General features: G+C 36.5%; 1 protein-coding gene across 1 annotated transcript in view; it reads right to left on the bottom strand.

Annotated features, from left to right (window-relative positions):
* Positions 1-290: 290 nt before the first annotated feature.
* LOC123656663 overlaps positions 291-25,736 on the bottom strand; it is a 67,096-nt gene continuing 41,650 nt past the window's right edge. The window contains exons 2-11 of the mRNA XM_045592326.1: positions 16,268-16,322; positions 15,505-15,619; positions 14,610-14,735; positions 7,308-14,497; positions 5,786-7,229; positions 5,220-5,437; positions 4,595-4,964; positions 3,551-3,655; positions 1,739-1,954; positions 291-460 (exon numbers count right to left, since the gene is read on the bottom strand). Of these exons, the coding sequence (XP_045448282.1) occupies positions 306-460; positions 1,739-1,954; positions 3,551-3,655; positions 4,595-4,964; positions 5,220-5,437; positions 5,786-7,229; positions 7,308-14,497; positions 14,610-14,735; positions 15,505-15,619; positions 16,268-16,321 (9,993 nt within the window). The 5' untranslated portion in view covers position 16,322 and the 3' untranslated portion in view covers positions 291-305. The remainder of the gene's footprint in view (positions 461-1,738; positions 1,955-3,550; positions 3,656-4,594; positions 4,965-5,219; positions 5,438-5,785; positions 7,230-7,307; positions 14,498-14,609; positions 14,736-15,504; positions 15,620-16,267; positions 16,323-25,736) is intronic.

Genomic DNA, 25,736 nt, shown 5'->3' with positions numbered 1-25,736 from the left:
GTTCCCTTTGCCTACCAGAATGGGTGAAGAAAAAAAACTCTGCTTATATTCTACGGTTGGCGCCATTTTCAGAAATTTCGGTTAAGTTAGTTGAGTTTATTGTGTTTTTATTATTTTATTAAATTGCTTAATTTTTTCGCAACTGTATTAAAAATAGTCGTTCAGTACACGTGCGGAACCGTCATTGCAACTTGTTCTTCTTTGTGCATTTGTCGGAACTCTTTGCAATGACAGCCTTTCCACACTTGTAATGAAATATACTATTCCAGAGTTGCTACGTAAGTTTTTACTTCCACTGGGTGAAGTCATGTGAAATATTTACTGACCTTGATCACGACCTTTCCCGAAGGCTTCTCGGCGACGTAGCTCTGCATGCCGGCCATGAGCACGGTGGCGCCGAGGAACTTGTTGAGCAGCGCGCGGGCTTCTGTGTCTGCGTTGCTGTCACCCTCCTCGATTACTGACACGAGATTCAGAGGTTAGAGGACTAGAGACTACAACGGATGCGGGGCTATTATGTACATTGCAGGCAGATTTTTTTTATGGGAGGTTAAATTTTTGTTATTTCTGACTCTACCTTAATTCCGGTGCTGCGGTAAGTGTACTCATGCTCCGTTCTGCGACTATCACGCGTTATTTTTGAACAAATTTACGTAAAAACGATCTTTAATGCAAGATTAAAATACGATACGAACTGATCTCTAACGACTGACAAATGGACACTTTTAAACAAAATAACGCGTCGCGTCAACACGTTTAGAAATTCGAAAAATACCCATAACCGAATCGGAGCACCCCACTGTCCACGTGGTCTTGGTCTACCCTACCCCTAGAGTGTTTTTTTTAAGCCGGAGCCAAGCGTTACTCTAACCTCAAAGGTGGTAGGTTAATTTTTTCCGATTTAAAAATTGAACCTTAAAACTTCAACCACGATATCTCTGTAACAACGGGGTTTACACGAAAATAGTTGTCCGGGGGGAGAAAAACACACACTTACTACCCCCCCACCCCCCACCTTTCCCCCCATCCCATCCCACAAATCCCATAAATTTCTTGCCGGCAATGTACATACCTACATAGGGTTCGGACTCCAGCTTGGTATTACTGAGATTTTATGGATTTAAATTTGTCTTTTGTGTTTATTACTCGATCATTACCCTTCGGAAGGAAGAGACAATACAATTATATATGCGTTAACTTGTATACGTATTAAGTCCAAAGTGAAAATATTTTACAAATTCAGTCTGAAATCATAAGTTTACTTAAAACAAGAGAATTATTTGATTGTAAATCATATTAAAGATTTTAAATAACCAAAATCTCTTACTAACCTCCCACTTTTTGAAGAAAGCAAAATGTGACATATATACAATAGGTCGTAAAATTGTGTGTGGAAAAATAAATCTATCTCTTTCTGACAAGGGACGTTTCGCGGTAAAACGTCATTGCTATGCAGTTCGCCAAGTGACACAAGTTAGCAGTCGCTTAGCGTTACTTTTACACACTTCACTCTCTAAATTTTGAAGTAACACTTCTTTACTCACGCTTGATTGGGGAGTAAGATGGTAAATGCGTATTGAGAGCGTTATGAAAAGCGTGATCGGGCGAGGCGAATGGACCAAGAGAGAACTATGAGCACACATTTTCTTTCTCTCTTTCTTTTACAGCCGTTTCGTATATCTAAGATACAGTGCAGGCCTATTGCTAAAGAAGTTTTACTTCAGTCGTGTGTATTTACCAATATCAGCATTTTTCATCCTCGTGAGAATGTCCTGAACCCCGGTGACCTTCGTGGTGCTGTCGAGGAAGGAGCGCTCCTGACCGCGCGTGTGACCAGATCTCGTGGTCGTGGTCGTGGTCGTTCGCATACCGTCACCGACCTGCTCTGTGGTCGTCGTGGTTGTCACTTCCTCGTCAGATCCCAGGCTGTGTTCGCTGTCTGCGCGCATTACACCTGATCACATAATAATAATAAGATTTTTGTTATACGAAAAAGGCGGCAAATAATAAGCGATTACCGTAGTTTATTACGCCTTATCTTAGACGCCTGTAACACCAGAAGCAGCACAAGCGCATTGCCGACCCTACCCTTAATCTCCTTCAGGAGCTCTGACCACCTAACTTACCACAGGAACTCAACATTGTTTAAAAGCAGAATTATTTAGCTGCAATATTCTGTAAGGTCGAATACTACCCCAGTCGGTCTGCTCCAGATTTTGAGCAGGATGTTTCCTGCTGTGCCCTACCCCAGAAAGATTAATACCCCAGAAATCACACAAATGACAAAATAAATCACATAAATTTGTCATCAATGTATGAAACAATCAGCCATTAAAACATTAGTACTAAATGTGAATCAAAATGATAACTTTTCTGTTTTGTACGTTTTTAATGTAATTTTTTTATATTTTACGCATTGCGCTTCGAAAATCTCATTTACAAACTATGATCCGTCATATATTATTTGCTAATCTTGTGTCTTGTTCGAACCAAATCTATAGGTGGGTAATTAGGCATACATATATTGGAATATCTACTTTAAGTTCCAGACGTAACAACTAACTCATAATAGTAGATTATTAACCAAGGGGATAAAGCAGTGTCTTCTGTCGCGGGTGACGATTTAAATCGCGAGCGTAACGCATGACTCGAGGTTTACTCACGAACGTAGCGAGGGTGTTAAAAACTAAAATCACGAGCGAAGCGAGGGATTTAAGACAAGTCCTGAGTGTAGCGAGGGATTTAAGTTCACCCAAGACTAAGATAGCTTTATCACCGAGGAAAATACTCTACTTTTCGTACCATTTGCGAAAAAATTAACACCAAATAATCAAAATAGACAAGAAGTACTGATTCTGAAATTGATAGGCCTTTCACACTTCTCCACGTTGAAAATTCTTCATAAGTTTTTAAATAATTTTCCTTGGGTTTTGTTGGAAGCAAATTATTTATAATTGCGGCAGCATTTGCACTGATGGAATCCGACAATTCACTGTCACTGTCGCTTTGATTTAACATCGTAACGTATTTTTAGAACATTAACTTATTTATAAAAATAAATTAAAATAAACTTAACGTTTATGTATTTGAAGAAAACAAAAACGCGGCAAATTCCTAGGCATCAAGCTTATACGGGCTCGTCGGTTTTCGTAATTTTATTTATTAATCATAACTGCATAATAAATACGTATTCCTTTTTCAAAAAGATGTATAATGCTTTATATACAAACTCTATGGTGTAAACACAGATGTAGTTCAGTATAAATTTCGGCAAGTATTCCAAATTTAAATCACATTCTCTCCCTAGAGGATGAATGAAATTCAGTACAATTTTCTTTCCCTGTTTTTAACAGATTAAAAATGACTATTGTTATGTTCGCTTTTTGTGGCATAGAATGTAACTTTTTTGAGCAAGTGGTACGAAAATACTATTATTCTACTTTCTTCTATGTTTTATAGGATATATTTTAACAGTATAAAAGAAAACTGCTAAAATCGTGTGCTCAGAAAGCGAGTGTTCAATAAAAGTTTTGTTCTATAGTGAACTCACCAGCGTGAGCTGACGGATCACTGGAGACGCTATCCTTTATGGTGGTCGTGCGTAGGATGAGCCCGGCCTTCGGGTACACGTGGCGCTCCGATTTAGAAGTCTCGCCTTTGAATTGTATCAATGAATGATTTTTTTATATATATTTTAGCGTTAAGATAGAAGAAGATCTATTTAGAACAGACTGAAAAGTATTTTAATACGAACAAACTTCGACTTCGATAATTTTGTTGTGTTAGCGACTTCACCGATCATTAGAATTATGTATCGATTTGTTTTTTTTTTTGTAATCTTAAAACACTCATAAATAAAGGTTTCAATTTTTTTTTATATTAATAAGAATAGTAAAGGTTTAAGATGAAATTATATAAATATATTTACGGATACAGGCAAAACAGACTATTTTGAAAAGAAAATTAACAAAAGTAGTCAATAAAAATAAATTACCAATAACAATTCTATGTTCTACCTACATTAAATGATGAAAGTGACAATCGTGACAGATCATAAAATCACGTAAATCTATATAAAATTGGAAGCCATTAAGCTGAATGAATGAATGAATCTATATAAATAATAAAAATGAATGTTGCTAAGCGCATAACTCGAGAATGGCCTGACCATTCGGCTAATTAATTTTTTTGTATGTTCCATAAGGCCCGCGGAAGGTTTTCATACTATTTTTTTTAAACTATATTTCTATTAACTTTTGACAGAACGAAGTTTGTACGGGCAGCTACTAATATTAATAAATTCAGTCTTGTCACGAGTTCGAATACGGAACTATCACTTTTACTTTCCATGAATATTAATATTCAGTTTTATTGTCACAAAACAAATACGACTCATAAGTCATCTATTATTCATTTTGTAAATTACAATTTTAACGGTCTTTTGCGCATTATTGTTGCCGTTATTCTATATTTTTATTTCTAAGATTTTTGACCGACTTCATATTAGGTACTTTTGAACTTATTTTCATATTTTTTACACTATTATTTTTTCTATAATTATTTACAAGATTAAAAAATAGTTCAAAATACTTACTTGCATTTTTAATGAATTTCTCAGTTAGAGATTTTACGGAACTCTGTCTGACTGTTTTCCGTTCTTCCATTTTCCTCTCCAACTTCTCCTTTCCTCTTTTCTCTATTTCTACATTTCTCTCAAACTTCTCCTTCTGCATTTTATTACTATGTTTATTTACACTTTCTGTGGTTTCCGATTGAACATCTACAATTCGTTCCGACCTTTCCTCTTGACCGAACCTATCTTCATTGTCGATTTCAATGACCTTGTTCTCCTGTGTGAACTTCTGTTCCCTTCTGTCCAAACTGCTGTTACCACTGGTTATTCTACTTTCAATGACTCTACGATCACTATGCGTGAACTGATCGAGGGCTGCGCGTTCTTCTTTCTGTGGAAATAAAATAAAGCGACAAGAATATAATATGTTTTTATATTATATATGAGATTTATTAATATACAAATATCTACAGCTATACTGCAAAAAATCTATTTATAAACATACAAAACAAAATATTGATTGCATATTATTATGATGGGTATGATTTTGACAGTTTTGAGAATTAGCTAATAACAATACCTGACAAGATATAAACCGTAAATTTGTAGTTCAAGTCATAACTATTAAATTTAAACAGGCGCTTACGTTGTGAACTTCATATAATGTTGTTCCGGTATCACCGCCGAACTTTTTCGTGGTAGTAATAGCGGCCAAACCATGGAGTCTTGAGGGTTTTTCACCTTGAGCCTGCAGTAACTTCTCCAAATCCTCAGGTTCAGTAGAATACGCCGTGACGGAGACTGTGCCCTCCGGCTCGCCACCGTTCCGCGAGTGGAACTCTTGACGAATGACAGTACCTTTCACTGTCGAAGCAACATAATAGTTAGTCATCCGTTTACATAAACCATTATTGTTATCTATGCTGCGCGGTAACAAAAGTGTCGTACTAAAGTGCTACCTTTTAAGTTTGTTACAAATCCTTTGCAATTATTATTAATGTCTACATATTTTTAATAAACTTTATTACTCGATAGTAATAGTTCTTTAACAAGTAATTTGTGATAAAATATGTTAGTAAAGATGGCAGGATTAGTTTCAAAAGACGAGTAATGTATGTACATCTAAATAGGTCGCTATACAGCTGTATAAATATTTGTAGAGTGATTAAAACGTATAATGTTAATAATACAAGCAATTATTAATGTACATACCTTGGATATTTGAAGCCCCTTTTCTTAAAGCCTTTATACCAAACAGAGGTTTACCGTCAGTATCCAGAGGGCCTGGACCGTAACTGGATGTTATAACATCGATTGGTTTTGATATTACTTTCGATGGACTCACTTGACGGTATTTTGGTTTTTCAGGTTCTATTTTTTTAGAACTGAACGTACGAGACTCTGTTGTAATTTTCTTTAAGTTCCTGTTAGTCACCCAAGACGGTTTTTCCTCTTGCTTTTGTTTTGCGGGAATTTTCTTTTCTATATCGTATACTGTTTTGATAATAGTTTCCTTACTCGATCGGGTTTTTAAGTTATTGGTTTTTGGGTTGCTTGAGTCCAGATGAGGCACTCTTTCGGGACTTTCATGTTTGCGGGAAGGGCTGTGTTGCGGTCGTTCATAATCATGTTTAGTACGCTCAGGACTACGTTGACCGCGTTCAGGACTTTGCTTAGTACGTTCAGGACTTTGCTTAGTACGTTCAGGTATGTGCTTTGTAGGTTCAGTACTGTACACAGCACGTTCAGGACTGTGTTGAAGTCGCTCATTGTTTCGATTAGAGCGTTCAGGACTAACATGTGTGCGTTCAGGAGTGTGAACGTTACGTTCTGTAGAAATCTTCCTATGTACAGTATGACCTCTGTCAACTTTTGATGGCGATGGTGACCTTTTTCCGTTTTGTTGAGTAATTTCAATAGCGTCCTTTGAAGATATACGTTCAGTATTTTTAGTAGACGACGAAAGTTTAGTTTCAATTGTGTGGTGTGTTTCAATTTTCTTTGTTTTCACATCATCAACAGGAATTTTTTTCGATTTGATGTCTACAGTCTTATCAGATTCTTTGAGTCCAACTTTTTTCATATAAGCTGAAGCATATTCATTGAAACGATTCGATTTTGGTTTAGTAGAGGGTGTTTTATTTGGTGAAAGAGGTCTCGATTTTTTATCTGGACTGTGTGGACGAACTGGACTCTTAGTTTTAGTTGGTGCTTTTGGTGTTAATTTTTCAGGAGTACGCGATCTGACTTGTTTTTCAGGTACTTTAATATTGTCTTTTACATGTCCATTAAATAAAGGTTTATCTTCTTTAAGCTCATCATGCTCTGAAGACAAAGTTCTATGTAAACGTGACTTAACATCGCGTTCAGGAGATAAGCATTTTTGTGGCATAGACTTAGGATGACGTTCTGGAGATGTAGCTTTTTGAGTAGTAGTAATATTGGTAGTTATTGTAGCCGTAGTAGTAGTTTTATTTTGACGTTCTGGCGACTTATGTGGGCGCTCAGGTGACCTTGTTTTCGTAATTTTACTAACAATGTGCTTTGTTTTTGTGAAAGTATTTGAATCGACTTGACTTTTCTCTACTTTCTTTTTTGCTACTCGTATTTGTGCCCTTATTCTACGTCTCTGCTCATAGCCCACGACCTTTTCCAACTGAAAATTAAAATGACGTTAAGTAAAAATGAAAATATTTAAATAAGAAATTGTAAATAAAAAGATATTTTTACCAACCATTTGTTCTAGGAGGTCCAAATCAAAGATATCTTCTATGCAGGGCTGATGGTGCTCAACGCTACTGCGGCGACGTTCGGTACTGACAGTCGATCTCTCAGTACTTGTTCGTCGAAGTTCAACACCAAATTTTCCGCTTCCGCGTCTGCTGCTTACTACTTCGGTGTCTTCTGTTGTTTTTATTTCTTCTTTGTTTTGGCTGGTTTTTGTTGGTCTTTGATAACCAGGTATTTTGTCTTGGGGTTTTTCATGTTTTTCTGATTCATGATGATCTTTCTTCGGTATATCGGTGTTGATTTCTATTGTTTTACGAGATGGAGACTTTGCTTTAACATTTTCAGGTGAACGAGGTCTTAAAGGTGTTGGACTACTCCGAGGGCTCTTTTCATGACTAATGACTGACTTATTCGTTACCATTTTATCCGAAGGTTCGCGTTTAATATTGGTTAGGAGACATTTTTCTTTCTTCTCATCATCATCTACAACTTTATTGTGGTTATCCAAAGAATGAGGTTGAACTTTGGTTGAATCTATCTTGGGTGACTTGTTGGTTAAAGTTTTATCGGTTAATTTTGACGTTTTTGAATGAGGAATCTCATTAGTCTTTTTAGGAGTAGTAGTGGCAATGTTTTCAAATAATGCCTTAGCCTTTTTTACGGCTTCATTACTTCGTAGGATTGTTATCTTTACAGTAGAAGGCTTTTCATTGATTTCTACGTTAGGACTAACGAAATCCTTTACTTTTGCGTTGGATGATACTGTTTCTTTAGCAAAAGAGTTTCGGCGAACACTTTCATCGAAATTTGGTTTTGTTTTTGAAACTCTTTCAGCATCGTCTGTCCGGTTATCAGTTTTTGTGCTTGAAAGAGTAACGTCAACATTTTCAACAATTTTTCTCATAATCTTATCATGCTGTTCTTTAATCTTCTTTTCTTTTTCTTCTATTTCTTGTGTATCACTCAAAAATTGCTCAGCCGTTTTCACGAATTTATTTACTTTGTCGGAAACGCTCAGCAAACAATCATCGGTTTTCAGCTCATCATCAATATCATAAAAATCGGGGCGGTCAATTTTTTGTGCAGGTTTAGTTTTTGCTGTTTTAACATTTTCTGCTGTTTCAATAAATAAATGAGCTTTGTCATTTACACTTAATTTTGTGTAGTCGTCCTGATATGTAGTATGCTTATCAAATTCTTCAACGATATTACGAGTAGGACTTCTGTTATCTTTTCTATTTATAGGACGTGTAGCAAACTTGTTAACCTTTTCAGACACAGACAGTAAGCAGTCGTCCGATTTTAAATTCTCGTCGATAAAGTCAGAATGCACTTTTCTTTCGGTTTCTTTAAATTTCGCCGTTGTGTCTTTAGGTTTAGAAACGTCTTCTATTTTTGTCATAAATTTTGATACTTTACTGTTGACGCTAAGAAGGCTATCATCTTCTTCATTTAAATACTCTACATTCGTTCTTTTAACAAATAATTCGTCATCTTCACTTATTTCTACAATATCATCCACTATTGATTCAGTTTCATGAATAGCTTGATAATTACGTTTACGATATTCATCATCCGGTTCTTTTACTTCATCAGGGAATCTAGGAGTTCCTATGTCTTCTGAGTTCCCGACAGGAGTTGGGCATATACGGTCGGGAGAATTTTCACGAGAGGACTTAGCTTGTTGTACATCAATAATTACATCATCGTCATCAGTTGATGTATTTAAAGCTGTTGCTGATTTAGGTTTGCTTGTTGGTAGTTTTGTTTGATGATCTTTTAGTGAAGTCTTCAGCAATTTTGTGGTGGTAGTCGTTTGTTTATTAATTTTACCAGTTGTTACGTCATTAACTTGTATTTCAGGTTTCGATCTAATTTTCTGTGCTAATGTCTTTTTCGATTTCAAAGTTGTGTCACTAGCTGTTCGTGTTATTTTGGAGTCTAACTCTTTTTTCACATTATCTTTAATACCTTTATTTATTGGTGTTCTTTTAGGTTCCTGTTCTATTTTGTGTACAGTTGTCGGAGATACCTTATTATTTGGGAACTTGTTACCAGATATTTTTATAGTATTAATCTGTTTATTCGTTGATGTTATCTTTTTTACGTCTGACGTAATACTCTTATCGGGTTTCGTTGGCGATGACGTTGGTGAAGGTTTTCTGAGGTGAGAAGATATTTGTTCTCTTGGTTTAATTCCACTTGCTTTGGGTACCTGTGGCGACAGAGGTCTTTCGGTCGGCGACAGTGGTTTCTTAGGAGATATGCTTCTAGGTGGCACAGGAGATGTATTTGTAACTTTTTTCGTTGGAGAAACATTTCTTGAGGGAGGTTTGCTTGATATTTTTTGGTCCTTGCTTTTTTCAACCTTTTGTTTTTCAGATAAAGTTATTTCTTCATCGAAAACTTTTTTATTTGTTATCTGTGCAACAGTTTCCGTTAAATAGTCTTCAGTGTCATCGGTTTGAGATATTATTTCTAGATCTCTTAAGGTAGTAGTTGTGGCTTTTGGTACGTTGCCTTCTTGAATTGGAGATTTTTCTTTACGATCTGGGGAAAGTTTCCTTAAAGATTTTTGAACTCTGTCTAATACTTCTTTTTCTTTTTCAGAAGTAATAAATTCGGTGCTGTAGTCATTTATTTTTTTCGAGGAAATTGTAGGTGTCTCATTATCTTTAGTACTTCTTGTAGGTGAAGTAGATTTTTTAGGTACTTGCCGTGATGGAGATACTGAGGATCTTGGCTTGACATTGTCTGTTACATCTGCAACTTCAACTGTTTTTATAATTTCTTGTCTAAAATTTTCGACCGAATCTTTTTGTTCATACTCAGTTGATGCTACCGATGATTTCATTGGTCTTTTTTCAGGACTAGTAGGCCTAATCCTATCATCTTTTTTGGTTTTAGGAAATTTATCTAATTTTTCGTTGCCAACTAGTTTCTCTGGTTTACGGTCCGTACTTTGTAGAACTTTTTCCGGAACATCCTTTACAGGACTAACGTGTGAACGATTGGGTTTAACATCGTAGCACGGCTTATCTGGAGTTTGCGTTTTTAAATTGGACTCAGTTTCATTTTCAAACTTATCAACTTTTGAGGGATACTTTGTGATATCTTGTAGTTTGGTTGGAGATGTTTCGCGAGATGGATTTTTATTTGTTTTGCGTATCACTGAAATATTATCAAGAGAAACAGTAGTTTTTGTATCGAATATAGATTCACTTACCAAGCGTGCATCCTCTTTAGTTATTTTTGAGGTTTTCTCTACAGTGTCTTTAGGAACTAAGTGATCATCTGGGTCAGGACTGTGACAGGGCGATACACTTGGTGATCTAAAATCAGAGTCTGGATTCTGAACAAATTTTGTTGTTTCTTTTGAAACTGTTTCAGTTTCGTTTGAGTCTGTTTCAATCATGCCTAAAATCTTTCGACATCTCTCTTCATATGTTTCACGCCTTTCAAATGGTGGTTTGGGTTTGACTGGTTTATCCTTTTCTTTATTCGGGCAATCTTTAATTGTAACTTTATGGTCAATGAATTCTTTATTTTCTAAATTAGGTGAAACGACGAAATTTGATGGAGGTTTTTCTGTCGGTGATATCTGGTTACTTGGTTTTTTCAAAGAACTTTTTCTTGGAAGACTTTCTTTTATAGGGCGTCTTTCTGGTGATGGTGATCTACGGGGAATTTTTGAAGAGAGTGGACTTTTAATATCCGTCGTTTTTTCATAATTGATAAAATCTGTTGTATTCTCAGTGTAACATTGTTCGTCTAAATCTGTGACGATATGTTTATCTGGACGGTGTGAAAAGTATTCAAAGCCACTCACGGACGTTGTTGGTGAACTTTGTCCCGAAGACGGTGCATATTCAGCAAGTTTTGGTTTTCTAGTTGGACTTGTTGAAGGCGTGATAAGCTGCCTAGGCCGAGTCAGAGTGTTCTTATTAGTTTCTTCAGTTGTCTTTTCTATATTAATAAAATCAGAAGCTAGCTTGTACTTATTATCTCTAACTGGTGATTTAGTGGGAGAAGCACTGTTTCTAGGAGATTTTTCAATGGATGTATGTGATGGAGCACGATTTGATTTTGGAGCATTGGGGCTTGAGTCTTGTGTAACTTCGGGTTTATCGTTTTTAACAGGTTTGTTGTTGTAATTTTTGGATGGTGAATGTTCCCTCTGTTGATTGTTTGGATTTTTAAAATCTTTATCAATAACGACTGTATCATTACTTTCTTTTCTTGTATCCTCTCTATAGTTGTCAATTTTTGTTGTTTTGGTGTATCTAGAATTTTCTTCAGTATCAACAGTTTCTTCATAGCTAGTCGCTATTTCTTGATTATTAATAGTTAATTTAGTATCTTTTGTCGGTGACGGACTACGTCCATGAGGAAAAGATTTATCTTTTTTCTCAGGACTCTTTTGTCTAGGAGTACTATGGACACGATCAGGTGATTTTCGGTTAGGCGTATCTTGGGTAGGAGTTTCAGCTAACTTCTTAGGATTATCAGATATTGGTTCATCTTTGTTCGTTACATGTCTCGTCGGTGATACCGACTTATTAGGACTAGGAGATTTAAGGTTTTGTGGCAGAGTTTCATTACCAGTTGAAACTATTGTAGTTTTATTTGTTTCAACTGTACTTGTAGACACGAAATCATTTTTCGAAGATTTGTTCCTAGTCGGTGAATAGCTGGGTCTATGGGGTTTGTCGTTCGAAAGAAGTGCGTCATTTGGAACGTCTTTAGCTGGACTGCTTCTAGGCGTAGAATGGGGGCTTTTTTGTAAATATTTAGTAGGACTTGGCGAACGTTCCTTCAGTGATTGTTTAGACTCATTTATGTCTTTTGAATCTGTTTTAATTTGCACTTCACTTGTTTTTTTCGTGTACATCTTCGTTTCTTCATCAATAAACTTGTAATGGTCTTCTTTAACTGTATTTATTGACGTTTCATAGATTTTACGTTCAGGACTCTCGGGTGTACGATATTTAGATATTTTACTACTAGGCTCCGATTTGTTTGGTAGATGGTAAGAATCATCAGTGGGTGTTGATTTACTAGCAGCAGTTGGCCGCATATAACCTGGCATATTATCATTTTCATTTCTTGTCTCTTTTGATATCTTTGTTGATGGTGATGATTCTTTGGGTAACTTTTGAATTGGCTCAGATACACTCTTTGTTGGAGAAGACGGTTTTTGCTTAATTTTGCGGTCTGGACTTGGGCTTAGATTTCTTTTTGACTCAAAAGGTTCACTTGGTTTAGATTTAGTTGGTGACGAAGGGAACATGTCCACTTTATTATCTTTCACTAATACGTCTGTGTCATGATATGGTTTTCTTTCTTTCGCATCTGGAAATTGTCTTTTCGGTGATGGACTGCGAGGATACATATCATCCGATGGAGAAGGAGAAGTTCGACTTGTCTTTATTTTTCTGTCGGGACTTAAATTGGACCTTTGAGATGTATAATCATTAGGTTTGACTGGAGACTTTGATCTGAAATCATTAGGTTCAAAATCTCTGAATTTTCTGTCTGGGCTTGAACTAGGTCCTCGTGCAGGATAATGCGGTTTTTCTGGGCTTGCGCTTGATCGTGGACGGTAATTATCTTGTGTCTTTCTGTCTGGACTTATATTAGTTGTCGGAAATGTATTTTCATTACGTTTGATCGGAGATTTTGGTCTTGAATGGTCAGGTTTGTAATCTCTAAACTTCCTGTCTGGGCTTGAACTAGGTCCTCGTGTAGGATAGTGTCGTTTTTCGGGACTCGCACTAGATCGTGGACGATAGTTATCTTGCATTTTCTCGTCTGGACTTACATATCTATTTGTCTTTTCTGTAACTGTATTAGTTGAGTAATTACTGGAATATTTTTCTGTAACAGTAGTGGATGGAGAATGTCTATCTATTTTACTTGGGCTTCCACCTCGACTAGAAGGTTTCCTTTGTGATTTATCAGGACTTACGCTGCTTCTTAAAGAAGACGTGCTAGATTTAAACGTTTTACTTCCCGGAGAAGAAGCTCTAGTGGATGGTCTTGTTGGTGTATCAGACCGAAGTGTGCTTGCCCATGCTTGATGAGCTGGACTCCACTCATTGCTTATTTTTCTCTGACTGTAATCAGACTGATATGTTGATTGATATTGATCAGAGCTAGTTTTCCTTTCCACAATAACATTTTCACGAGTAATATTGTGAACACGTTCTTCGACGTTCTTCGTAGACTGAACTTCATTTATATCACTGCGTTTAGTATTTTCATCGTCATGTGTAGTAAAAACTTCACGGCGCGTATTATCATCCACATGGGTATCATATATCGTTGTATCGCGTTTGCTGTCGTTTATTTTGTTCCTTGTATCATGTTCAAGAACTTTGTTATGGGAATGATCAAAATCATGATGTCTTTTGAATTCGAAATCATCAATAGTCTTCTGTGAATCGACAATATCTTGCTTAGAATTATCGATAGTTTCCCGAATGGTTTTCGAGGAGGATTCATTAATATGTGACCGTTGCTGAGTTGCAGCATAAGATGAAGATTTACTTTCAGTCTTAATTTGATGTGAATGCTGTTCTGAGCGACTAGTCTGCACTGCTGGGGCACGGAACTCTCTACGAGTGCTTGTCACCCTAGTTCCGTCGGGAAGACGTCGGGTCTCCACTATTACTTTAGTGTTTTCATCGGGGTACTCTACTTTTCTTGATATCACGTCACCATTATCAAAATCGTTCCTTAAATTTTGTTCGTACTCAGTTGTTTTAGTCAATCTATTCGAAGTCAAGTTTTCGTTTCGGTTAGTATCGTAGCATTTCTCAGAGGAAAGGTCATAATTATCATTAGTATATGGCACAGATTCGTGTTTCGAGGATATTTGTTCAAATTTAGACGTAGACGTCGATGAACTTGTCGTTGATGAGAATTGAGTCCCATCGTCAGTTTTGCGAACGACTTGTTCATGAGCTGCAGTGTTGGAGACATTTTCATTGCGCTTGAGGCTTGTGTTTCCGTCGTCATATTCAGTGATCGCTTGCTTATTATGATCGACTGCGGCAAACTGCCCACGGCCTCCATCGACGTCGTACTGACCCTCGATGTTGGCGTGGATTGATTTCACGTGCGTACGGCCATCGTCTGTTGTTCTGTTCTCAGATTCCACGTTCCAACCAGCATTGGATAGCTCCTTGAGATCTGAAAACGATAATTGTCGATAAATATTTGAAATTTAAAATATAGTTTTTGTTACTGGTTAATAGTAGTTAGTTCGGTTAGAATAATGTCGGTGGCAGAGGTCGGTAGGCACCTTGGCCGCGGTATGTAAATTCCTTGGGTGGGGAGCCCGCATCCCGCACCTCCTTGCTCTTCATGGATTGGAAGCTCTGGTCAGCGAATGATTTCACGTGGCCTTGGGTTGATGAAAACTCACAACCTGTCGAAAGGGGTCAATACAACTTTACCTTGTCTTTTTAATAGTTTTTGTATTTATTGTGTTCCAGTTTGAGCTTCCTCCGAACATAATAAAAGAATATTAAACACAATAGATAATTAATAATACACTAATTTATGTACTGTATTTAAAATAAAATCAGAAATATATCTCTAAACCCTGTCTGAAATGCTTACTTTGAAAGGTCAATTTAATTAATACATATATTTTCCACTGCTAGGCATATACCTCTTTCTCCGTGTAGGAGATAATGTACAACGACTTAATTGGTTGAGGGTCAAGCTAACTGTACTGTGTGGCTACGGTGCTAAAGAAAATAGTCACTCCCTTTCTTCCCGTGGGTGTCGTAAGAGGCGACTAAGGGATAACACAGTTCCGCTACCACCTTGGCTTGGAACTTAAAAAGCCGACCGGTGGCGGGATAACCATCCAACTGCCAGCTTTGAAATACACAGGCCGAAGACGGGCAGCAGCGTCTTCGGTGTGACAAAGCCAGCCCTGTGGTCACCAACCCGCCTGCCCAGCGTGGTGACTATGGGCAAAACACATGAGTTCACGTTGTTTTTGGCGTGAACTTGTGGAGGCCTATGTCCAGCAGTGGACTGTATAGGCTTTAGTAACAAGCTAAGTGACAGAGATGAGTCAGTATTTTGACATCTTCATGAGGCTGGTAGACAAACTTCTGCCTTACTTACACAATTTTATGTCCAAATATACGTATTAAAGGGAAATATTTGAAATAAACAAGGACCTTTAACTTCCGCGCCGGGTTCGGGCGAGTAAAGGTTGCGGAGGCGTTCCTCTCGAAGTTTATACATGTGAGTTCGAATTTCTTTCTTCCGGGAGAAATCTTCAGTCTGCTGCCACTGAAAATAATATTTATAAACATTTGAATAATAATTTTTTTTTACCCATTACTATCTCTAAGCATATAGTATATGTATTTTATATACACGTCATCGTTACCAGATTAAGAAAAAAAAATTTTCCAGAGATTTTTTATTTTATTTCTTTTCATGTCATTTTGTAATTATATTAATAAAATATTGAAGAAATGCAACATGCCGTTAAGGTTATTGACAATTTTCGTTATAAAAATTAATTTATGCTATTAGATATTGCTGTAAATGCTGTTAGATAATTTTAAGTATCTTATTACTCATTTACGTCAATGTTTCAAAAATATCTGCAACTATACAAGTAATAGTTTTCTGCTAACAGCTACTTTTAAAGCTAAGTGTATAGTTTATATGCAAACATCAGACAATTGCGTGTTCCATTACCGCTCGGGGCCAGAATTTACGTAAATTTGGTTCTTCGTATTTTTCTTATCCAGTTGTTACCCCAACACTTCCCCTACTCTGGGTAATCCTGGTCTTATTGATTACTGCCCGAAGGCTTGCGGAAGGAGAACCATAAGTCAATCACTAGGAGAAGTTAAATATAATCCATTATGGTAGCTATTTGAGCTATTTTATTGCCCTCTAAATAATGCTATAATAATATATCCTCACCATCCGACGTAGCACGTCTTCGTCACGAATCAAGGACACGTCTCCCTCCGACATACTGCAAAGAAAAGAAATCACAATATTAGTTACGCTTAAACACATTGAACGATGGTTAAAGAAACATTATGTAACTTTAATATTAGAACCGTAAAACATTTTTTTAAAAACATTAAACAACCTACAATAATACAAAATTACTTTATTAAATTATTTTTATTTTCCTTTTCATAAAGTAGTATATTAAAAGGTTTAAGGAATTATATACTACTCATACTAGCTGATCCCGCAAACGTTGTTTTGCCATATATGTTATTAACCCCCTATAGCCCCCTCCCCCCCCATTAAAACTTAGTGGTATGAAAAATAGATTTTGGCAGATTCTCAGACCTACTCTATATGCACCTAGGAGTGTGGTAACTAACATTGTGACACGAGAAGTTTATACTCGTATATAAGAAGACTAGCCGACTAGTCACTTCGTTGGGCGTTAATTATTATTTTTAACCGACTTCCAAAAAAGGAGGAGGTTCTCAATTCGACTGTATTTTTTTTTTTTTTTTATGTATGTTACATCAGAACTTTTGACCGGGTAGACCGATTTCGACAAATTTTGTTTTAATCGAAAGGTGGTGTGTGCCAATTGGTCCCATTTAAATTTATTTGAGATCTAACAACTACTTTTCGAGTTATATTTAATAATGCGTTTTTACTTGACGCTTTTTTCGTCGACCTATGTTGTATTATACCGTATAACTTTCTACTGGATATACCGATTTGGATAATTCTTTTTTTGTTAGAAAGGGGATATCTCTAGTTTAGTACCATGATAAGGAAACCAGGATCTGATGATGGGATCCCAGAGAAATCGAGGGAAACTCTCGAAAATCCGCAATAACTTTTTACTAGGTGTTTCGATTTTGATAATTTTTAATTTAATGAAAAGCTGATGTTCATTATGTGGTCACATTTAAATTTTATCGAGATCTGATAACTACTTTTTGAGTAATCTTTGATAACGCGTAGTTACTTGACTATTTTTTCGTCGATCTACGTTGTATTACTTGTCGATGTAATTGAAGTCGGTTTTTTTTTCGTTTGTCTGCAAACACAATTATTGTGATGCAAATATATAGTAAAGTTTTAATCTCGCTCGCATTTCTCCGACTTGATTTACATATACTATTATTATTAACGGAATTTTTTGTTCAATAAAGTTAAAATATAGCCTATATCACTCTTGAATAATCAATTTTCATGATCGGATCAGTATTTGCGAAGATTATCCCCTACAAACAAACAAAGTTAGAAACTTTACAATATTATTTATTCTTTATTATATATTCTTTATAATATTAGTATAGATAAGACTTATTTTGTTGAAACGAATTTGCTTCAAAACTCAGTAGAAGCGTTTACAAGCATCGTCTGAGCTTTTGCTCAAGAAATTGTATTTTTTAAATTGACGTTTGAAAATTATCTTCGAAATTATGAAATACTAGCTTTTACCCGCGGCTTCGCTCACATGATTTACAGTAAAAAGTATCATATGTTACTTTTAATACCTCTCCAAAAATATTTGTACAAAGTTTCATGATGATCGATTAAGTAGTTTTCGCAGGAAACTGCTTGAAAGCAGTATTATTTAGCTGCGATCTTTTGTAAGATCGAGGTACTTCCCCGGCTACAGCAGACTTTGGGCAGAATATTTCCTGATGTACTCTACCTCAAATTACACATTCGCGAAATGGAATAAAATTAAGCAAAAAGTATGTATATTAACAAAAAAAGATCAAACAAAAAAACTGAAAAATGGGAGTACGGAGTTCGCCGGGTGAGCTTTTACAACTACACCGCCTTTCAATACAAGACAGATATGTAAAAGAACATCATAATAAAAATTTAAGCCTTGAAAAGCTTTTGTTTTTATTCAATTTCTTGAAAGTCAATTACAAGCGTACTTTACTTGACGTGTTTACGATTGTTGTTAATTAAAGCGAGTTGATGCAAGGACTCAGACTGATTCGTTCGATTATTAAGTCAATTTAATACAATCTCAAAAATTATTCTGATGTATTCATGTTTTACTGTTAAATATTTACACAGACTTATTTCGTGTGACCGTGCCTCGGAGAGCACGTTACGCCGAAGGTCCCGGTTGTATGTATGTACACCTGAAAGCGATCGTTACTTATATTAGGAAATATATCCGCTAACCCGCATTGGAGCAGCGTGATGGATTAAGCTCTTATCCTTCTCCTACATGGGGAAAGAGGCCTATGCCCAGCAATGGGAAATTACAGGCTGAAGCGTATTTCATGTGAATATAAATATCATATTAAAATGTCTCGATAGCTTTTGTTACAGCTTTGAATTCATTCAAGTTTTTTAACCGACTTCCAAAAAAGGAGGAGGTTCTCAATTCGACTGTATTTTTTTTTTTTTTTTTTTTTTTTGTATGTTACATCAGAACTTTTGACCGGGTAGACCGATTTCGACAAATTTTGTTTTAATCGAATGATGGTGTTTGCCAATTGGTCCCATTTAAATTTATTTGAGATCTAACAACTACTTTTCGAGTTATATCTAATAATGCGTTTTTACTTGACGCTTTTTTCGTCGACCTACTTTGTATTATAGCGCATAACTTGCTACTGGATGTACCGATTTTGATAATTCTTTTTTTGTTGGAAAGGGGATATCCCTAGTTTGGTACCGTGATAAGGAAACCAGGATCTGATGATGGGTTCCCAGAGGAATCGAGGGAATCTCTCGAAAATCCGCAATAACTTTTTACTGGGTGGACCGATTTTGATAATTTTTAATTTAATCGAAAGCTGGTGTTTATCATGTGGTCACATATAAATTTTATCGAGATCTGATAACTACTTTTTGAGTAATCTTTGATAACGCGTAGTTACTTGACTATTTTTTCGTCGTTCTACGTTGTATTACTTGTCGATGTAATTGAAGTCGGTTTTTTTTTCGTTTGCGAGCAAACACAATTATTGACTCTACTAAAAAAGTTTGCGAGGATGGACGGATTCAAACATGTCGTGTACGAAATTGAACGGTTAATATAGAACCAGACACAGTTAAATAAAGTATACTATGTCTCACCCTATCCTACTGATTTTATGAATACGGAAAGTTGTAATGATGGGTGGATGCTTGTTACTGTTACATGTAAAAATTACAGAAACGATTGCAATCAAATTACGCTCATTAATAGCTGGATGACCAGACTAATACATAGCATACTTTCTATCCCGACATACCCACTAAATCGAAAATAAAACGGGTGAAACCGCAAGATGCCGCTAGTCGTTTTTAAATAAACGTGTATTCAATTGATTTTTATACCAATTGAATATACAAAATTCTTTTTATTGATAAATCACTCAACGTTCCCATCTATTAGCCTAGAGGCTGACCCGGCGGCCATATGGCGCGCCATGTACGGAACAACCCGCCCTTGCCCCGCTAAGCTTTATATGGAATAGGTCTTGCATTTCAGCACGGACTTGTAAGTAAGGATTTTTAACAGCTGTCTCTTACAATCACGTATGTTATTGTGAATTTAATTCTTAATGTTAACTAGTTATTTCACTCCGATATGTCTACGTGTATCTAGTTCATACGACTTTTTACAATTATTGTGATACATTGAAAATATGCTAATTTTAAAATTCGATTAATGCCATAGGTAATGGTTTAAGTTTCTTCAGATTTGTCCCTGATTTTCGTATTTTTTTTTATGTCACTAGGTCGGCAAACAAGCGTACGGCTCACCTGATGGTAAGCGATTACCGTAGCTTATAGACGCCTGCAACACCAGAAGCATCGCAAGCGCGTTACCGACCCAATCCCAATCCCCCCAGGAGATCTGGTCACCTTACTCACCAACAGGAACACAATACTGCTTGAAAACAGTATTATTTTGCTGTGATCTTCATAATGTTCATGTGGTTTTTCCCAAAATGCCTCTGACAGCACGTAAAACCCCGGTTGGCGTTACATCTACTTTTTCCTAAACTACTAACAATAAAGGTTGCCTGGAACAGATCGCTATAAGCGATAAGGCCGTCTTTGTATTCTGGCATATCTTTGTAATGGTTTTAAATTGTACTTTTTTGTAGGCGATAAAGTGTTATAAATTATTTAAATAAGTGCTTTATGTGGTGTGGCGGATAATAAGAGGACTCGAGACATTGACTATATCTTTAAAATAACGTGGCCAATATGATTTAGAAATTAATTTGCTTTTATTTAACATCGAATGATATTTATTTTAACAATTCAATTGTTGTTAGTTATGGCATAATGTAATAATGAATCCTCAATAAATAACTTAATGCAGAAAAAGTTGAAAATCAGAGAAATTGTTAATAACATTACTTTAAAACAAGCACACTATTACTAAATTAATCATTTCAGCCTATTGCAGTCCACAGCTGGACATTGGCCTCAACAAGTTCGCGCCAAAAATGGCGTGAACTCATGTGTGTGCATGTGAGCGGGTGGGTTGGTGACAGCAGGGTTACTAAATTAATACATAATTTTAATTGCTAAATTTAATCATTACATAGTATAAAACCAATTTGCTACCCGCTGTCCTTATGATGACGGATTTTGATGCGGTTTTCTTAAATAGAGTGATTCCATAGGAAGGTTTATATGTGTAAAACATGCATAATATAGTAGAGGAACACTGATAGTTTTTGCAACGCGGCGAGTCGCTAGTTATATTAATAAATTGTAAGCCAGTAAAACCCCGCAAAATAAGTTAAAATTAGCGCCTACGTAAAAATAATAGCAAAACGCGAACCGTCGTAATTGTGATATCATTCAAGGTTGGTCATATGTTTCACTTGAAATGAATTGTGGCTGATGTTGTCTATAATCATGAGCCTCAGGAATTGCTGGTTCACTTCCAGTTTGCTAGAAATATCTTTATTAACGATAAGTTGTGGGTTGAACGCCTTGAGTGACCAATCATAATATGTCACACGTATCAAAACCTGTTTAGGAATAATTTGTTTATTCTTTTTGCAAACGAAAATAAAATAAAAATTAAAAGGTGAAATTTGAAAAATTATCTTCCTCACAAATCTACTGTCCTGTAAATACAAAATGTTTCTAGTGACTGTATTACTCCTTTGATTTTTTCGTAAATACCTACATGAAAAGTAGTCGAGTGAAATTTAAACATTTTTGAATGTCATATCAAAAATCGACCGTTCCAGCGGGGATCGAACCCGCGTCTCCGACTGACCGTGTCGGTGCTCTAGCCAATTAAGCTATGGAACGATGTACCCGCTAGATCGAAATTTTTGATATGATAATTTTATTTGCGGTTTAAGCGAACTGTGTATGTGAAGAGTGTTATTTAATTATATTTATTAAGTTTTTATAAGAGTCTTGTTTATCTTACGATTTTATTTAGTATAATGTTTTGTGATTGAATTTTTTCATTGTTTCAGTCTGTAACGTCCTACTGGTCGAAGGTTTCTTGTAATAGGGTCGAGCTCATTCCCACGCTGATCACTACGGGTTGGGCAGTACATTATATACCTACCAAGACAAATTACTACGATACTCTATATACATATATGTATATCTCCATTCAAAGAAACCAACCGTTCAGCTTTACTGTTCGAGTATAAGTAGAAATTATTTCGAGCCATAATATAGACATATTTACTTAGAGAAATGAGTGTCAGACAGAGTAACGACTCGGCCGCTTCTAATGATTGCGACAATTGACAAATTAGACAAGTTGGTTTGTGTTAACAATAGGTAAACAAACAATTTGTAGTTCAGTTTATTATCCGTATATTATTTCATCATCATTATTACAGCAGCCTTTCGCAGTCCACTACTGGACATAGGCCTCCATAAGGTCACGCCAAAAACGGCGTGAACTCATGTGTTTTGCCCATAGTCACCACGCTGGGCAGGCGGGTTGGTGACCGCAGGGCTGGCTTTGTCGCACAGCCAGCAGTTGGATGGTTGTCCCACCATCGGTCGGCTTTTTAAGTTCCAAGGTAGTAGTGGAACTGTATTATCCCTTAGTCGCCTCTTACGACTCCCACGGGAAGAGAGGGGGTGGCTATATTCTTTAATGCCGTAATCACACAGCATATATTATCTGTATTCAGTATTCAGTATTCAGTATTCAGTATATTATCTGGGCGTTTACCATAGTATTGTTTGTGTTGTGGTCATTTTAAATAGAGCCAAAATTAAATATATATACCCCAAGCACATAATATTTTGATACAATAAAACCAAGAGCTATAAATACGCTGAATAAAAAAATAAATAGAACTCTACTAAGAACATAATATCTTTTTACACTAAATATAAATTACTTTAAAAGTTCACCATCTAAGTACATTATGTACTTAGATGTACTTATACATAGTTATGTGAATTTTACGCATAGTTGTAACACCCGGCCCGCATTTAAAATAGAACACGCATGAACCCAAATCTGGCAATTATGTTGCTTATAAAGGCAATTATCGGATTGTTTTTAACTATTTTTAATACATAATTTTTGGTGTCAATATTGTTGCGTAATTTTGTAAAAAATCACGTTATATGAGTTATTTTTGACAAGTTCTCTAAATTTCTTTGCGATCCCATCATCGTATTATCATTTTAACACGGAAAGACGGGACAATATTTCGTATTAGGGATACCTACATATATAATGATTTATATATATTTTAAACAAAAAAATATTATATATCGCATTCAGCCTATAGTATCCCACTATCTAGGCATAGACCTCTTTCCACGTGTAGGAGAAGGATCAGAGCGGTGCAGATGGAGCAGACGATGGAGATGTTGTCTAGAAAAACACAAAACACGTTTGCTAAGATTCTGTTTAGTGTGACACAATCGCTTGAGCCTGTAATATCCCACTACTGGGCATAGGCCTCTTTCCTCATGCAGGAGAAGGATCAGAGCTTAATCCACCACGCTGCTCCAATTCTGGTTGGCAGATATGTTCCCTACTATGAGTAACGATCGCTATCAGGTTTTTATGATAACAACAGGGACCGAGGCTTAACGTGCATTCAAACCGGAAAGAAATATTTGTACAAATACAAATATCCATCGCGTGCGGGAATCGAACCCGCTAGCCGTCGGTGTTTTAGGTGTCTACTCGCACCACTGCACCAAAGCGGTTACGCGCAACACTTTTTTTTTAAATCGCTTCAAAACTAGATAACTTTCGTTACACTTAAACAAGTAACTTAGATTAACGGACTTAAAAGGTTCGAGCGCGGTGACCACGCCCGACTGATGGCATTTTGACCCAACACTAAACGCCATAGAAATCCTTACGACACATACCGTAAGAGCTATATCATGTGATGTATGGCGAGTAGATTAGTTTGTCGTAACATGGGTGGTCGAGACACGTTGAGTCATGTTTGTGTGTAAATCTGCCACGCGCGTAATTACTGTTCAGTATTTCACTTGGAGATAATTTGTATGTGTACATTAGGTATGTCTATGTATTGAGACATAATTGCCTAATTTATACATTGACGCAATGAGATATGGAAACATATAAGTATATAGTTATTTTTTTTAAGCTACTAGGTCGGCAAACAAGCGTACTTAAGCGTCATTTAGCGCCCAGCAAGAAAAATCCTGTTCAAAATCTGGAGTAGCCCGACTGGGGAAGTGCCTCGACCTTACAGAAGATCACAGCTAAATAATAATGCTTTCAAGCGGTGTTGTGTTCCTGTGGAGAGTAAGGTGACCAGAGCTGGGGGAGATTAAGGGTAGGGTCGGCAATGCGCTTGCGATGCTTCTGGTATTGCAGACGTCTATAAGTTACGGTGATTACTTACCATCACATGACAGAGTACACTTTTTTTGCCGATCTCGTTGTATAAAAAAAAGAGAAACCAAGTACTGGGTCGGAATTAGGGGAGTTCATTAGGTCGCCACAGCCCCATGGTCTCCACAACAGAGGGGCCTCAACAACAGAGAATTCGGAAAAAAATTGAAATTCAGACTAGTAAACACAAGGAAACAACTTTTCCTTTTCATTTCATAGATAAGAATAGTATATAAGAAGCTGTTGGTTTTCTGAATAAATAAATAAATAAATATTTTTTTTCGCGTTTTACCTTTTAAAAAAATTGTCTATTTTATTTGGAAAATAATTTAGGGCAAAGAGGCCTCCACTTGTTTGTTGCCCCGAGACCTCCAGACCTCTCAATCTGGCCCTGACCAAGTAACATATATGTTACTGTGAGTGAATATATCTTAAGATACATCGATGTTCGATAGTAAAATGTGTTGTAGAATGTCCTGCCATGTTGCTAAAAGTATGTAATAAGTACTTTATCTAACACACCGCAAGAGAAATTCACTGCACTGTCTTTGTGGTAACTGTGTGCCATATCTTTGCGTGTTTTCTCTAATAACTTAAGTTTTTGAAGTAAAACTTCTTTACGCTCGCTCTGAGAGCGTTATGAAAAGTGAGATAGGGCGAGGCGAACGGAAATTGTGGGGGAGATATAAGAGTGAAAGATAGAAAGAGAGAGGGTTACGTTTCGTAAGTTTTACTTCAGTCGTGTGGTCTAAAGCACACTCTTTTTGTTCTGAGATTTATCGTCTAATTATTTAATAATAATAATCATCATCATCATCACCATCATCATCATCATCATCATTCCACTGCTGGACATAGGCCTCCACAAGTTCGCGCCAAAAATGCGCGAACCCATGTGTTTTGCCCATAGTCACCACGGTGGGCAGGCGGGTTGGTAACCGCAGGCTGGCTTTCTCGCACCGAAGACGCTACTGCCCGTCTTCGACCTGTGTTTGAAAGCCAGCAATTGGATGGTTATCCCGCCATCGGTCGGCTTCTTAAGTACCAAGGTAGTGGAACCTTGTTATCCCTTAATCGCCTCTTACGACACCCACGGGAAGAGAGGGGGTATTTAATAATAGCTACCCTAATCAAAATCCAACATTTCATAAACGCTTTTTAATCGCCATTTTTGAATGTAATATAATAAATTTTAATGAACGAATTAGTTATAGTGAAACTATGATCGATTTGAAATAGAGATTCTTAAGACAATTACCTACAAAAATTCGACAGTTAAGTACCTTTAAAATCGATAAAAAACATAATAAACTCAGATGAGTTTATCTATCTCTATTCGTTTGCTTTCTGTGCAGAATGGCGAGTGGCGAGGCAACCCTCTTCACCAGGAAACCATGTGTTCAGATCGAAGCCTATGTGCTGTGATTATGTTTCGTCCACAAAAGCCCCTGTCGGCAGTGTTCTACTTCTTTCAAAAGAGTGACTTGTTTGGGAGTACTTCACAAACAACTCAGTGTGTTTAACTGCATACCCCTGATATGAGTCAGTAGTGTAAAGCGAAACACTTGCGCAGTGATGTCACAATTTATATGAAAGGAATTCAATCTAAAG

The sequence above is a fragment of the Melitaea cinxia genome, chromosome 9 (assembly GCF_905220565.1).
Source record: "Melitaea cinxia chromosome 9, ilMelCinx1.1, whole genome shotgun sequence".
NCBI lineage: Eukaryota > Metazoa > Arthropoda > Insecta > Lepidoptera > Nymphalidae > Melitaea > Melitaea cinxia.
This window is presented reverse-complemented; position numbering and strand designations above follow the sequence as displayed.